The following is a 13,307-nucleotide window of genomic DNA, read 5'->3' on the forward strand; positions in this document are numbered from 1 at the left end:
GCTGGGGATTGAACTCAGGACCTCTGGAAGAGCAGCCATTGCTCTTAACCACTGGGCCAACTCTCCAGCCTAGTATATAATCTTTCGCATCAGTTTTTCCTTGGAGTTTTGAGATCGGGTCACACTGTAGCCTCTGGCTACTGAACAAAAAGGCCTGAGTTTCGTCTTCAGCACCAGAGATATAAAACACAAAAACCCAACTCTGTCATTCCCCTAAAAAGTTCTAGCAAGCTTAAAATAAAGTTAAAAACAGTAAAAAACATGTTCTGGCACTATGGACTTCATTACTTATATCAAGCCTGTGAAAATTCAGTTGAACAAAGCGTATTATACTGCAAATAACAACCTGGAAAACAGATGTGACTCTGCTCACTGGCTGCCCTTCCAGCACCCACGTGGCGGTTGGCAACCATCTGTAACTCCGGTTCTAGGAAATCTGATGTCATCACCTTGCCCTCATAGGCCACCAAGCATGCGTGTGCCACATGTGCATACACATATGTAAGTAGAGCTATGTAGAGAGCCCCTGCCCCGCCCCAAACCAAAGCAAACAAAAAGACAAAATTTCTGACTCTTAAATTTATTGCTGACACAAAGGCTTTATTTTCTCTGAAACAAAGGGTGTACTTTTCTGTAATCAAACTGTTTCTGGGGCTAGAAAGATGGCTTCATGCTTAAGAGCTTGTTCTAGTTAAGGTTTTTATTGCTGTGATGAAACACGGTGACCAAAAGCAACTTGAGGAGGAGAGGGTTTATTCAACTTTCACTTCCAGGTCATAGGCTCGAGGAATTCAGGACAGGAACTCAAACAGAGCAGGAACCTGGAGGCAGGAACTGATGCAGAGGCCATGGAGGGGTGCTGCTTGTTTGCTTGCTCCCCATGGCTTGCTCAGCCTGCTTTCTTACAGAACCCTGGACCACTAGCCCAGGAATGACACCACCCACATTGGAGTGGGCCCTCCCTTCCAATCACTAATTGAGAAAAATAATCTCTACAGGCTTTCTCGTAACTCTATCTCTTTTCTTTCTTTCTTCCCTCACGCTCTTTTTTTTTTTTTTTTTTTTTTTTTTTGCTTTTTTTGAGACAAGGTTTCTCTGTGCAGCCTTGGCTGTAGATTTGTAGACCAGGCTGGCTCAGAACTCACGGTGATCTGCCTGCCTCTGCCTCTGCCTCCCAAGTGCTGGGATTACAAGCATGTGCCATCTTGCCCAACACACACACACACACACACACACACACACACACACACATTTTTAAAACAAATTTCTGATTTTACCATATATGTATCAAGCGCTGGGGTCAAACCCAGGACTGTGCATGCTAGGCACATGCTACCATTTGATGTGCTGCTTGCTCAGTTTCTGCCATAGTTGTTAGGGAAAGAAACATGACTGAATTTATAAGAGGGCTGGAAACTTGGGATGAGACTTAGGTTGGATTGAACAACGTTAGTCATTTGAATAATTGTAATTTTATGTTAATTTTGACTGTGCCCTATACATCATTTTTTGCATTTTTGAAAATATCTTCTTTCAGAGTGGGTTCCGCCTCAACCAGAATATTTCTATCAACCTACCGGAAATGAGAAGGTACCTGAGATTGTAGGAGAAGAGCAAGGCGCAGTCGTGTACCAGTTAGATGCAGGTACTGTCATCGCACCGACCAGGGGGTGATAATGATAGGAAAGTTACGGTAAACCTAGTGTGCACAGCAAAAGGGATTTTAATTTCTAAACATGGATTCCTGCGTCTGTGTGTTTATGGGCACACATGCCACGGTGCAAGTTTGGAGGTCAGAGGTCAGCATAAGTCCGTTCTCTCCCAACTTCATGTGGGTTCCAAGGAGGAAAAGTCATCCCGGCCATTTAGCAAGCTCCTTTACCCACTGAGACATCCTGCCAGCCCCAAAATGACTTTATATCTTTTTTTTTTAATTGCTACAATTACTTATGTGTTGTGGAGGAAAAGGTATGCCACAACATTCAGAGAGGACAGAGGACAAGTTCTGAGAGCCACTTCTGTCCTTCCACCAATGCGGGACCCAGCCTTACACTCAGGGGGTCAGGCTTTGGTAGCAAGTTATCTTACTCATTGGATCTCGCTGGACCTAATAGTGATTTTTAATGTTGACACCTTAATGACAATTATCTGTCTTCGCCCTGTGTGGAAGCCTTGATAGTCATAACTGATCAGCTGTATATTTTCAATAGTTGGTTTTTAAGTACTTTTAAATGTTATTCTATGTGTTTGGATGTTTTTCCTACACAAATGTCTATGCACCACATGTGTGCAGTGACCATGGAGGTCACAAGAAGACATATCAGATCCCCTGAAACTGTAAGGTACCACATAGGTGCTAAGAATTGAACCCAGGTCCTCTGGAAGATTAGCCAGAGTTCTTAACCACTGAGCCGTCTTTCCAGCTCTTCAACAATTCTTTTTTATTTACATTTATATATGTATGTTGTTGAGACAGAGTTTCTCTGTATAGCCCTAGTTTTCCAGGCTGGTCTCAAACTCACAGAGATCTGCCTGCCAAGTGGAGGGATTAAAGTCATGCACCACCACACCTACCTGGCTTCAGTAGTTCTTTTTTAAAATAGGACTTTTTTTTTTTTTAAAGACAGGGTTTCTCTGTATTGCTTTAGCTCTCTGGAACTCAAAGGTCCATTTGTCTCTGCCTCCCAAGTACTGGGATAAACGGTGTGCACCACCACAGCCCAGCTAAACAATTTTTAATGTCTTATTTTATGTGCATTGATATTTTGTCTGCGTGTACATCTGCATGAGAGTATCATATTCCACAGAACTGGAACTACAGTTGTAAGCTGCCATGTGGACACTAGTAATTGAACCAGGATCCTCTGGAAGAACAGCCAGTGCTCTTAACCAGTGAGCCATCTCTCCAACCCAATAGTTCTTTTTGTTTGTTTGTTTTTGTTTGTTTGTTTTGAAACAGGGTTCCTCTGTGTAACAGCTCCAGCTGTCCTGACTCCCTTTGTAGACCAAGGTGGCCTCAAACTCACAGAGATCTACCTGTCTCTGCCTCCCAAGTACTGTGATTAAAGGCATGCGCCACCACTGTTCGGCTCCAATAGTTCTTTTTTAAATGATGGTACATTTTTCTCTTTTCATTCCTTCTTTCATTTATTTATTCATTCATTTTATGTATATGAATGGTCTATCTGCATGTACACCTGCTTGCCAAAAGAGGACATCAGATCCCAGTGTAGGTGGTTGTGAGGAACCATGTGGTTGCTGGGAATTGAACTCAGAACCTTTTGAAGAGCAGACAATGCTCTTAACCACTGAATCATCTCTCCAATCCTATTTACTTATTTTTGAGACAGGGTCTTTCCATGTTGCCCTGAAGCTCGCTAGCCTTGAACTCCGTGAGATCCACCTGCCTCTACTACCCAAGTGCTGGGATTATAAGTGTGTGCCACCATGCCCAACATGTTTCTCTTTTTAGACAAATGTTACTGTGTTGCAGAAGTTAGGCCACCTTAAATGTTATTTCAAAATAGTAAAGAAACTAATGAAATGACTATATTAATGGCATCTGATTGCTGAACAGTGCTTTGCAGTTCCATGAAAAAGCTGCTCAGTGGACTCCCGACTTTCAGTTAGAATGGGCTTATGTAGCCTTGATTTTATTTCTGCTCCTACTTCTTCTGTGTTTATTTTCTTCTCCTGATCACGTCTTCATATGGATATCTTCTCCTTTGTTATAGTTTATTCTCCAGGTATTTGTTATCTAAGCTTTACAGTGACATGATAGCATCTGAAAGGAAAGCAAAAGTCACAACGTGGTAGCACACACCTTTTAGCCCAACACATGGGAGGCAGAGGCAGGTGGATCTCTGTGAGTTTGAGGCCAGCCTGGCCTACAAAGAAAGTCCAGGACAGCCTGAGCTGTTACACAGAGAAACCCTGTCTCAGAAAAAAAGAAAAGAAAAGAAAGTTACATTCACTTATTTGGCAGAGGGTGGGGGTGGGAGGCGGGGCCAGGGGGCGGTGCATCTGTAGCACAGCCCGTGCTTAGAAGTTTAAGAGCTCATACTCTGCTTTCACAATGTGATCCTTAGGGACCACAACTCAGGTCATCAGGCTTGCTGGTAACCATCTTCCGAGCCATCTTGATGGCAGCTTGATGGTAGCCCTGGCTGTCCTGGACTCTCTTTATAGGCCAGGCTGCCAGGCTAGCCTCAAACTCAGAGAACCGCCCGCCTCAGCCTCCCAAAGTGTTGGCATTAAGGGCGTGCACCACAGCATCCATCCTAGCATTCTTTTCAAAAGACTTTTCCTTTAATTGTGTCTACCTGTGCATAGGTATGTGTATATATGTATGTGAGTGGAGTGCTCTGGCTGTTGGACCCCCGGGAACTAGATTTGCAGGAGCTTAGGAGCCTCCTAACGTGGGTGCTGGGAGCCCAACTCCATCTTCTACAAGAGCAGCCCCCATAGCTTTGTTTAAGAATAAAATGCTTACCATAACCTTTATTTTCACCAATTACTAACATTTTGATTCTCCTCTAGGCAAATTCACCCGTGCCCATTTTCTCAAACTTCTGTCTTCACTTTATTATGGAAGATTATGCCAAAACATTATATATACAATATACTTTATCTTCCATTATCTTTTTAAAATATTGATAGGTTCTAGTTGACCTGTTTTGTAGAACAAGATTGCAGATGTTTTCAGAGCTTCTTTAGAAAGCAGCCAAAACACCATTGTTTCTGATGTCTTTCCATGTCTGACATTTAAAGGCGTCAGGCTTGGTTGTTTTGGTTTTCAGGTTTTGACAGAGTCTTGCTGTGTGGTCTGGAACTTGGGGCAGTCTGCCTACCTTAGCCTCCCCCAGAGATCCAGGAAGCTGGGGCTAGGATACCATGTTTTCATTTACTTGTTTGCTTTTTTTTTTATAAACATCCGTTACAATCAGGATTTGGATGGAAACAAGCAGTAACCGCTATGCTGAGGATCTGACACAGCAGGCGGTACTCTAAGCTATGCAAAGGCTTCCGAGTGACACACTGTGGGAGGCTAAGGCCCTCCTGGAGATGTAGCTTAATTGTCAAGAACACCAGGCTGCCAGAGTCAGGCCTAGGGTTCAACGTCCATTACTATATGTAAAAACATCTAACAGCTATAAAGTTAAGGATCAAAGTAAAGACAATAAACAACCTATTGAATATTTGTAGGGTTGCCAGGGCTCAGTAAAGACTGAGTGAATTCTGGGTGGAGTGTAGCCTAACGGTATCTTTCTCGTCTGCAGCGCCCACAGAAGGTACCTATTTCACCAGTTCCAGAATAGGAGGCAAACAAGGCATTATCAAGGAACGTACCATTACGTTGCAAGGGCCGGAAGATAACACTCTGTTGTTTGAGTCCAGGTTTGAGAGTGGGAATCTGCAGAAAGCTGTCAGAGTGTGAGTAACCAGGACCTTCTCATAGGGTCGTGGCTGCGGTGGCTACGGTGGCTGCGGTGGCTGCGGTGGCTGCGGTGGCTGCGGTGGCTGCGGTGGCTGCGGTGGCTGCGGTGGCTGCGGTGGCTGCGGTGGCTGGGAGGCACGCTTAGGAGTGACTTCAGGAGTTTGCAATGTTTGCAAAAGGGAGGTGGTACAACACTTATTAAGGGCATGACAAAGAATGGAATAATTATGACTAATTTTCCCCCAGAATAAAACATTTAAGTCGTTTCTTCTTCTTACAAAATAAAAAAGAGCTCACTTAAAAGTTAGTATCAAAACAACTCTGAGATTCCATCTTACACCCATCAGAGTGGCTAAGATCAAAAGTTCAAGTGTCACCACGTGCTGGCAAGGATGTGGAGAAAGAAGAACACTCCTTTATTGCTGGTGGGAATGCAGACTAGTGCAGCCACTTTGGCAAACTGGCACTGTCTCAGAAAACTGGGAATAGGGCTTCCTCAAGACCTAGCTATTCCACTCCTTGGAATATACCCAGAAGATGCTCCGGAGTACATCAGGGAGATATGCTCAACCATGTTCATAGCGGCCTTATTCATAATAGCCAGAACATGGAAACAGCCTAAATGTCCCTCAGTAAAAGAATGGATAAAGAAACTGTGTTACAGTTACACTATGGAATACTACTCAGCTATTAAAAAACAAGGAATGTCCAAAATTTGTGGACAAATGGATTGAACTAGAAATGATCATAATGAGTGAGCTAACCCAGAAGCAGAGAGACTCAAATGGTATATACTCACTTATAACTGAACACTAGCCCAAGGGACATGTCTCATGAAAGAACGTCTTCACATACCAGGAAAGTGGGATAGAGGTGAGGACATCCTATTAGGGCTCTAGGTGAGAGAAATATAGGAGATAGGGAAATAGAAAGTCCAGAGGGTTCTAGAAACCTACAAGAAGAACACTATCATTGGTAGATCTGGGCTCAGGGGTTCTGCTCCATCTATGGCACCAACCAAGGACAATACATACAGTCATCATCAAACCCTACCCAGATCTAGCCAAGGGACAGAACATTCTCCACAGTTGACTAGGGACTGACTTTCACACGAACTCTGGTGCCCCATATTTGGCCATGTCCCCTTGATGCTCCCCGAGACCCAATGGCACTCGGAGGAAGGATAGCAGACTACCAAGAAGAGACTTGATACCCTAGGATCATATTCAGGGGGAGGAGGTCCCCACAGTCACAGTCATAGGGGAGAGGAATAGGGTGAAAGCGTGAGGGAGGGAGGAATGGGAGGATGCATGGGATGGGATAGCAAATGAGATGTAATATGAATGATTTAATTTTCAATAAAAAAAATTTAGTATCAGTGAGCCAGGCAGTGGTGGCACACAGCCTTTGATCCCAGCACGTGGGAGGCAGAAGCAGGTGGATCTCTGTGAGTTCGTGGCCAGCCTGGACAACAGAATGAATTCCAGGACAGCCTGGACTACCCAGAAAAACCCTATCTCAAAAAAAACAAAAGTAAAAAGTAAAAAAGTTGGATCAGTGGGCCAGCAAGATGACTCAGTGGATAAAGTCACTTGCCTGTCAAACCTGTAACTGAATTCAGTCCCTGACCCCACATAAAGGTGAATGCAAAGAACCAGCTCCACAAAGTTGGCCTGTGTCCTCCATACAGATGCTGTGGCACATACATGCTTGTACACACAACAAACAATGATACATTATATTTTTAACATTTTATTAGATATATATATATATATCTGCACAACATGAAAGACCCTGTATGTAACAACTGTTGCCAGGCACGGTGGTGCTTGCCTTTAATCCCAGTGCTCAGGAGGCAGAGGCTCTGTGAATTCGAAGCCAGCCTGGTCTACAGAGTGAGTCCAGGACAGCTATGGCTTGTTACACAGAAAAACCATGTCTTGAGAAACAAACCAAACAAACAAACAAAACAACAGAAACAACAACAACAAAAACAACAACAGAAAGAAAAACAACCAACCAAAAACCCAAAAAAGAACTATTAGGAGTTTGATATATTTGATATATATGCCCACATGCATATGTGTAATATAAACAAGTTACATGTACAAGTATGTATAAGTATAAATATATGAATAGATATATGCCTCTTTTGACTATTTGTGAAGGCTGGGCATGGTAGCATGTGCTTGTTTATGTTTCTACATACACGTGTGGCCAAGTGAGGAGGATTGCTAGAGCCTAGGAGTTGAGAACCAGCCTGGGTAATGGTACAAGTCTTCATCTTTAAATAACCGGGGTGTATGTAATATTATGTGTACCCCATACCTATTTACCCTGTCCCTGAGGGCCAATCATGATAGTTTTTGTTTAATTATCTTAAAGAATTATGTTTTTAAATATTTGTGGTCCTACAGGATGAATTCCAAAAAAGAAAGTTATTAGGTCAAAGGGTTTGGATGCTTCAGAGCTTGCTGGGTATCAGCACATTGCCCTCCATTGTGACGCTAGCTCCCTCCCTTCAGCATGTGGTCCTAATACTGACCAGATGAAGGAAGAAGGTGCATCGTTTACAAATTGAACTCAGGAGCTGGCCATAGTGGTGCTTGCCTTTTATCCCAGAACTTAGGAGGCAGACACAGGTGGGTCTTTTGGGTTAGAGGCCAGCCTGGTCTACAGAATGAGTCTCAGACAGCCAGGGCTATGTAGAGAGAGACTGTCCCAAAGCAAACAAACAAAAAACAACCCAGGGGCTGCAGCAATGGCTCAGCAATTATGATCACTTATTGCTCTTGCAGAAAACCCAGGTTCAGTTCCCAGCAGCACCCACATGGTGACTCACCAACATCCATAACTCCAGTTAAGGGTGTCTGACCCCCCTCTTCTGACCTTCACAGGTACCAGGTACACCCACCCATCAGGCAAAACATTCATACACAAAATAAATGTAAAGAAAAATTTAAATTGAACCCAGTGCCCGATATACTCTAAGCACATGCCCTAATACTGAGCTAGACCTACCCACTTCTTAATTCAATATGCACATGGGTGAATATCTTTTCTTTCTTTCTTTCTTCTTCTTCTTCTTTTTTTTTTTTTTTTTTTTTTTTTTTTTTTTTGGTCTTCCCATGTACATTTCCTTTTGTGAGTTTGTTTTTCATCTCTATTTCTTTGTTTGGGGGGACAGGATTTGCCATATATCTGATACTGGCCTTAACTTTACAGACCTCCTGCTTCGGGCTCCAATGCTAGGGTTATAGGTGTGCTCCACTGTGCCTAACTCTTCCTTTAAAAACAAAACCCTCTCTCTTGGAGAGGAAAGGAACACACGTGGCATGCCGCACACACATGCGTTTGTGTGTGTGTTTGTGCAGGTCAGAAAACAACTTGTAGGATTCGGTTCTCTCCTCCTACATGAGTGCTGGGGATTGAACTTGTGCCATCAGGCTTGGTGGCAAGCACCCTTACCCACTGAGCCATCTCGCCAGCCCCAGTATCTTGTTCTCTTTAAGCAAAATGAAAGTTTTCCAGAGATGTCCTCTCATCTTCAGATTGATGGCCAGAGATGAAAACAGCATTAATGTTTAAGGGGTTTCCCAGTGTGATCCCCACTGTGAGATGGATAGCTAGCAAGCAGCCATGAGAGGGCACTGTTGAGTGCGTTCCAGAGAAACAACAGTGATTAGAACCAGCTGGTGATGTTCTAGAAAGACACCAAGAAGTTAGCAGAATCTCCAAGCATTTCATGCACCATTAAATTTGTTTGACTTTCTAAAACAAGCTTTCCCCTAAATTCTAAAACTCTAGGTAACTCAGGCCAGCCTCAGACTCACTGGGTAGTCCAGGCCGGCTTGGAAATTATCATCCTCCTGCCTCAGCCTCCTAAGTGCTGTGGTTAAAGGCATGTCCCACCAAACCCAGCTCACAGTGAGCTTTGGGGCTCTTCCTTCTCAGTCCCAAACAAATCTTCCTCCCACAAGTCTCAGTAGTTTATTTTGTGACTTGGAGAAGTGGATAAACTAGGAAAAGAAACATCAGCTACAGCCGCCAGCTTTGAGCAGTGTTTTTCCAAGGAGGAAACAACACTTTCCCCATCCGTGCTTTGAGACGGAGGGAATGAGGTTGCAGTAATGGTGCTCTTTCTCTTTTGCTACAGAGGTGTCTATGAGTACGAGCTCACCCTGCGAACGGACCTCTACACAGACAAGCACACTCAGTGGTTTTATTTTCGAGTTCGGAACACCAGAAGAGATGTCACCTATCGCTTCACAATCGTCAATTTGCTGAAGCCCAGGAGCCTTTACGAAGCAGGGATGAAGCCTCTTATGTACTCGCAGTTGGATGCCACCACCTACAACATTGGCTGGAGGAGAGAAGGGCAGGAAATCAGGTACTACAGGAGCAACATGGACGATGGGCTGCAGCCCCTGTACTGTCTCACCTGGACCATTCAGTTTCCTCATGACCAGGACACTTGCTTCTTTGCACACTTCTACCCGTACACTTACACTGACTTGCAGTGTTATCTCTCGTCCATAGCGAACAACCCCATCCAGTCTCAGTTCTGCAAGCTCCGAGCTTTGTGCAGGAGCCTGGCAGGGAACAACGTCTACTTGCTTACCATCACCAATCCGTCCAGGACCCCTCAGGAAGCAGCCGCAAAGAAGGCTGTAGTGCTGAGCGCCAGAGTCCACCCTGGAGAAAGTAACAGCTCCTGGATCATGACGGGCTTTCTGGACTTCATCCTCAGTGACAACCCAGATGCCCAACTCCTCAGGGACATCTTCGTCTTCAAGGCGATCCCCATGTTAAACCCAGATGGCGTGATCGTAGGGAACTGCCGGTGTTCGTTGGCCGGAAGGGACTTGAACAGACGTTATAATACTGTTCTAAAGGATTCCTTCCCTTGCATTTGGCACGCCAAGAACATGATCAAAAGGTGAGGCCTCTTTGTTGATAAATCTGTGAATGCTGTGAGTATTAGTGCCAGACACTACTGCCTTATGAGTCGTAGTAGATCTCTTGGCTTTGGGAGTCTTTGTCGTGGGTTAGTTTTCAGACCTTTAAATCACACCAGATTTCTAAAAGACAAGATGGGCATGTGTCAATATTATCAACCATTTCACTTGCCCTGAGCTATATTTGCACTTCATCTTTTTGCTTTTTTTTTACTTTATTAATTTATTCTTGTTACATCTCAATGGTTATCCCATCCCTTGTATCCTCCCATTCTTCCCTCCCTCTCATTTTCCCCTTATTCCCCTCCCCTATGACTGTTCCTGAGGGGGATTACCTCCCCCTGTATATGTTCATAGGGTATCAAGTCTCTTCTTGGTAACCTGCTGTCCTTCCTCTGAGTGCCACCAGGTCTCCCCCTCCAGGGGACATGGTCAAAGGTGAGGCACCAGAGTATGTGAGAAAGTAATATCCCACTCTCCACTCTACTGTGGAGAGTGTTCTGTCCATTGTCTAGATCTGGGTAGGGGTTAAAGGTTTACCGCCTGTATTGTCCTTGTCTGGTGCCTTAGTTTGAGTGGGACCCCTGGGCCCAAATCTGCCTATCATAATGTTCTACTTGTAGGTTTCTAGGACCCTCTGGATCCTTCTACTTTGCCATTCTCCCATGCTTCTCTCATCTAGAGTCCCACTAGAATGTCCTCCCCTCTGTCTCGGTTTCCTGGTAAGTGAAGGCTTTCGTGGGACATGCCCCTTGGGCTAATATGCAGATATAAGTGAGTATATACCATTTGAGTCTTTCTGCTTCTGGGTTAACTCACTCATTATGATCATTTCTAGCTCAATCCATATATCCACAAATTTCGGGAATTTCTTGTTTTTAATAGCTGAATAGTATTCCATAGTGTATATGTACCACAGTTTCTTTATCCATTCTTCTATTGAGGGACACTTAGGCTGTTTCCATGTTCTGGCTATTATGAATAAGGCTGCTATGAACATGGTTGAGCAAATTTTCTTGTTGTGTGCTGGAGCATCTTCTGCGTATATTCCAAGGAGTGGAATAGCTGGGTCTTGAGGAAGTCCTATTCCCATTTTTCTGAGATAGCACCAGATAGATTTCCAAAGTGGCTGCACTAGTCTGCATTCCCACCAGCAATGAAGGAGTGTTCCTCTCTCCCCACATCCTCGCCAGCATGTGGTATCGCTAGATTTTTTGATCTTAGCCATTCTGATGGGTGTAAGATGGAATCTCAGAGTTGTTTTGATTTGCATTTCCCTGATGATTAAGGAGGTTGAGCATTTCTTTAAGTGTTTCTCAGTCATTTGATATTCCTCTGTTGAGAATTCTCTGTTTAGTTCCAAGCCCCATTTCTCAATTGGGTTTTTTGGTTTGGTGGTGTTTAATGTCTTGAGTTCTTTATATATTTTGGATATTAAACCTTTGTCAGATGTAGGGTTGGTGAAGATCTTTTCCCAGTTTGTAAGCTGTCGCTTTGTTCTCTTGACAGTGTCTCCTGCCTTACAGAAGCTTCTCAGCCTCATGATGTCCCATATATTAATTGTTGACATTAATGTCTGGGCTGTTGGTGTTCTGTTCAGGAAGTTGTCTCCTGTGCCAATATGTTCCAGGCTCTTCCCCACTTTTTCTTCTAAGTGACTTAGTGTCTCTGGTTTTATGTTGAGGTCTTTAATCCACTTGGATTTGAGTTTTGTACAAGGTGACAAATATGGGTCCAGTTGCATTTTTTTACACATAAACATCCAGTTAGACCAGCACCATTTGTTGAAGATGCTATCCCTTTTCCATGGATTTGGCTTCTTTGTCGAAATTCAAGTGACCATATGTGTGTGGATTCATATCTGGGTCTTCGATTCGATTCCACTGATCAACCAGCCTGTTGCTGTGCCAGTACCATGCTGTTTTAATTACTATTGCTTTATAGTACAGTTTAAGATGGCTCAGAGGTTAAAAGCACTGCCTTGTTTTCCAAAGGTCCTGAGTTCAATCCCCAGCAACCACATGGTGGCTCACATCTTTTTGCTTTTGTTTTGTTTTTTGAGACAGGATTTCTCTATTTTAGCTCTGGCTGTCCTGGACTCACTCTATAGACCAGGCTGGCCTCAAACACACAAAGATCTGCCTGCCTCTGCCTCCCGGAGTGCTGACTAAAGGTGTGCGCCACTGCCGCCACCGCCCAGCTCTCATCTTTGACAGAATCACTCACTAAGCCTAGAGCTTCCTGTTTTTGGCTGGACTAGCTGGCTATCAAGCCTCTGGGATTGGTGTATCTCCTCTCTGTGTTAAGGTTTTAGATACTCACCACCGTGGTCAGCTTTTACATGGCACTGGGATCTGAACTCAGGTCCTGACATTTGCATAATGATCACTTTGCTCACAGAGCCATCTCGCCTGCCCAGTTATTTCCTGTTCATTTCTGATGGAAGGTCTGGCGTGGAATTCACTATGTAGCCCAGACTGGCCTCGGACTACAGAGATCTGCCCTCCTCTCCTGGATTAACAGTTTGTGCCACCGTGCTGGGCTCAGTTGTCGCATTTTTAAGTCAAATGATTGGATGGAAAAAATAAAGGAAGTTTTATTCACATGAAGCTATAATCATAATGAAGCTATGTTCACACTTAAGTATGAAACAACAGATACTGTGATCGGTGCTTTACGCTTTGACCCATTTACTCTCCCCATTAGCCCTAGGAGATTACATATGGTCAATATCCACTGTTGCATGCAACAAGGAAACTGAGTTCCAAAACTGTTAAATAACCTGAACAGGGTCTCTGAGCACAAGCTCTCTGATTCAGAATCTGAGCGCCTTACTGTCACTCTATGCCACTTCTGATGAAGAGGAAGTAATCAGTTAGTCTGACCTTTTCAAGCCTGCGTGAAGACAACTT

The 13,307-nt window shown here is 44.0% G+C and overlaps 1 protein-coding gene across 1 annotated transcript in view; it reads left to right on the top strand.

Moving 5' to 3' along the window:
- The window catches only part of LOC311595187 (cytosolic carboxypeptidase 2-like), a 39,018-nt gene that overhangs the window by 10,296 nt on the left and 15,415 nt on the right, over positions 1-13,307 (top strand). The window contains 3 exon segments of the mRNA XM_084777616.1: positions 1,538-1,645; positions 5,280-5,433; positions 9,594-10,376. Coding sequence (XP_084633742.1) covers positions 1,538-1,645; positions 5,280-5,433; positions 9,594-10,376 — 1,045 coding nt within the window.

This window comes from Acomys minous, assembly GCF_964271855.1.
Source record: "Acomys minous genome assembly, chromosome: 3".
Classification (NCBI taxonomy): domain Eukaryota; kingdom Metazoa; phylum Chordata; class Mammalia; order Rodentia; family Muridae; genus Acomys; species Acomys minous.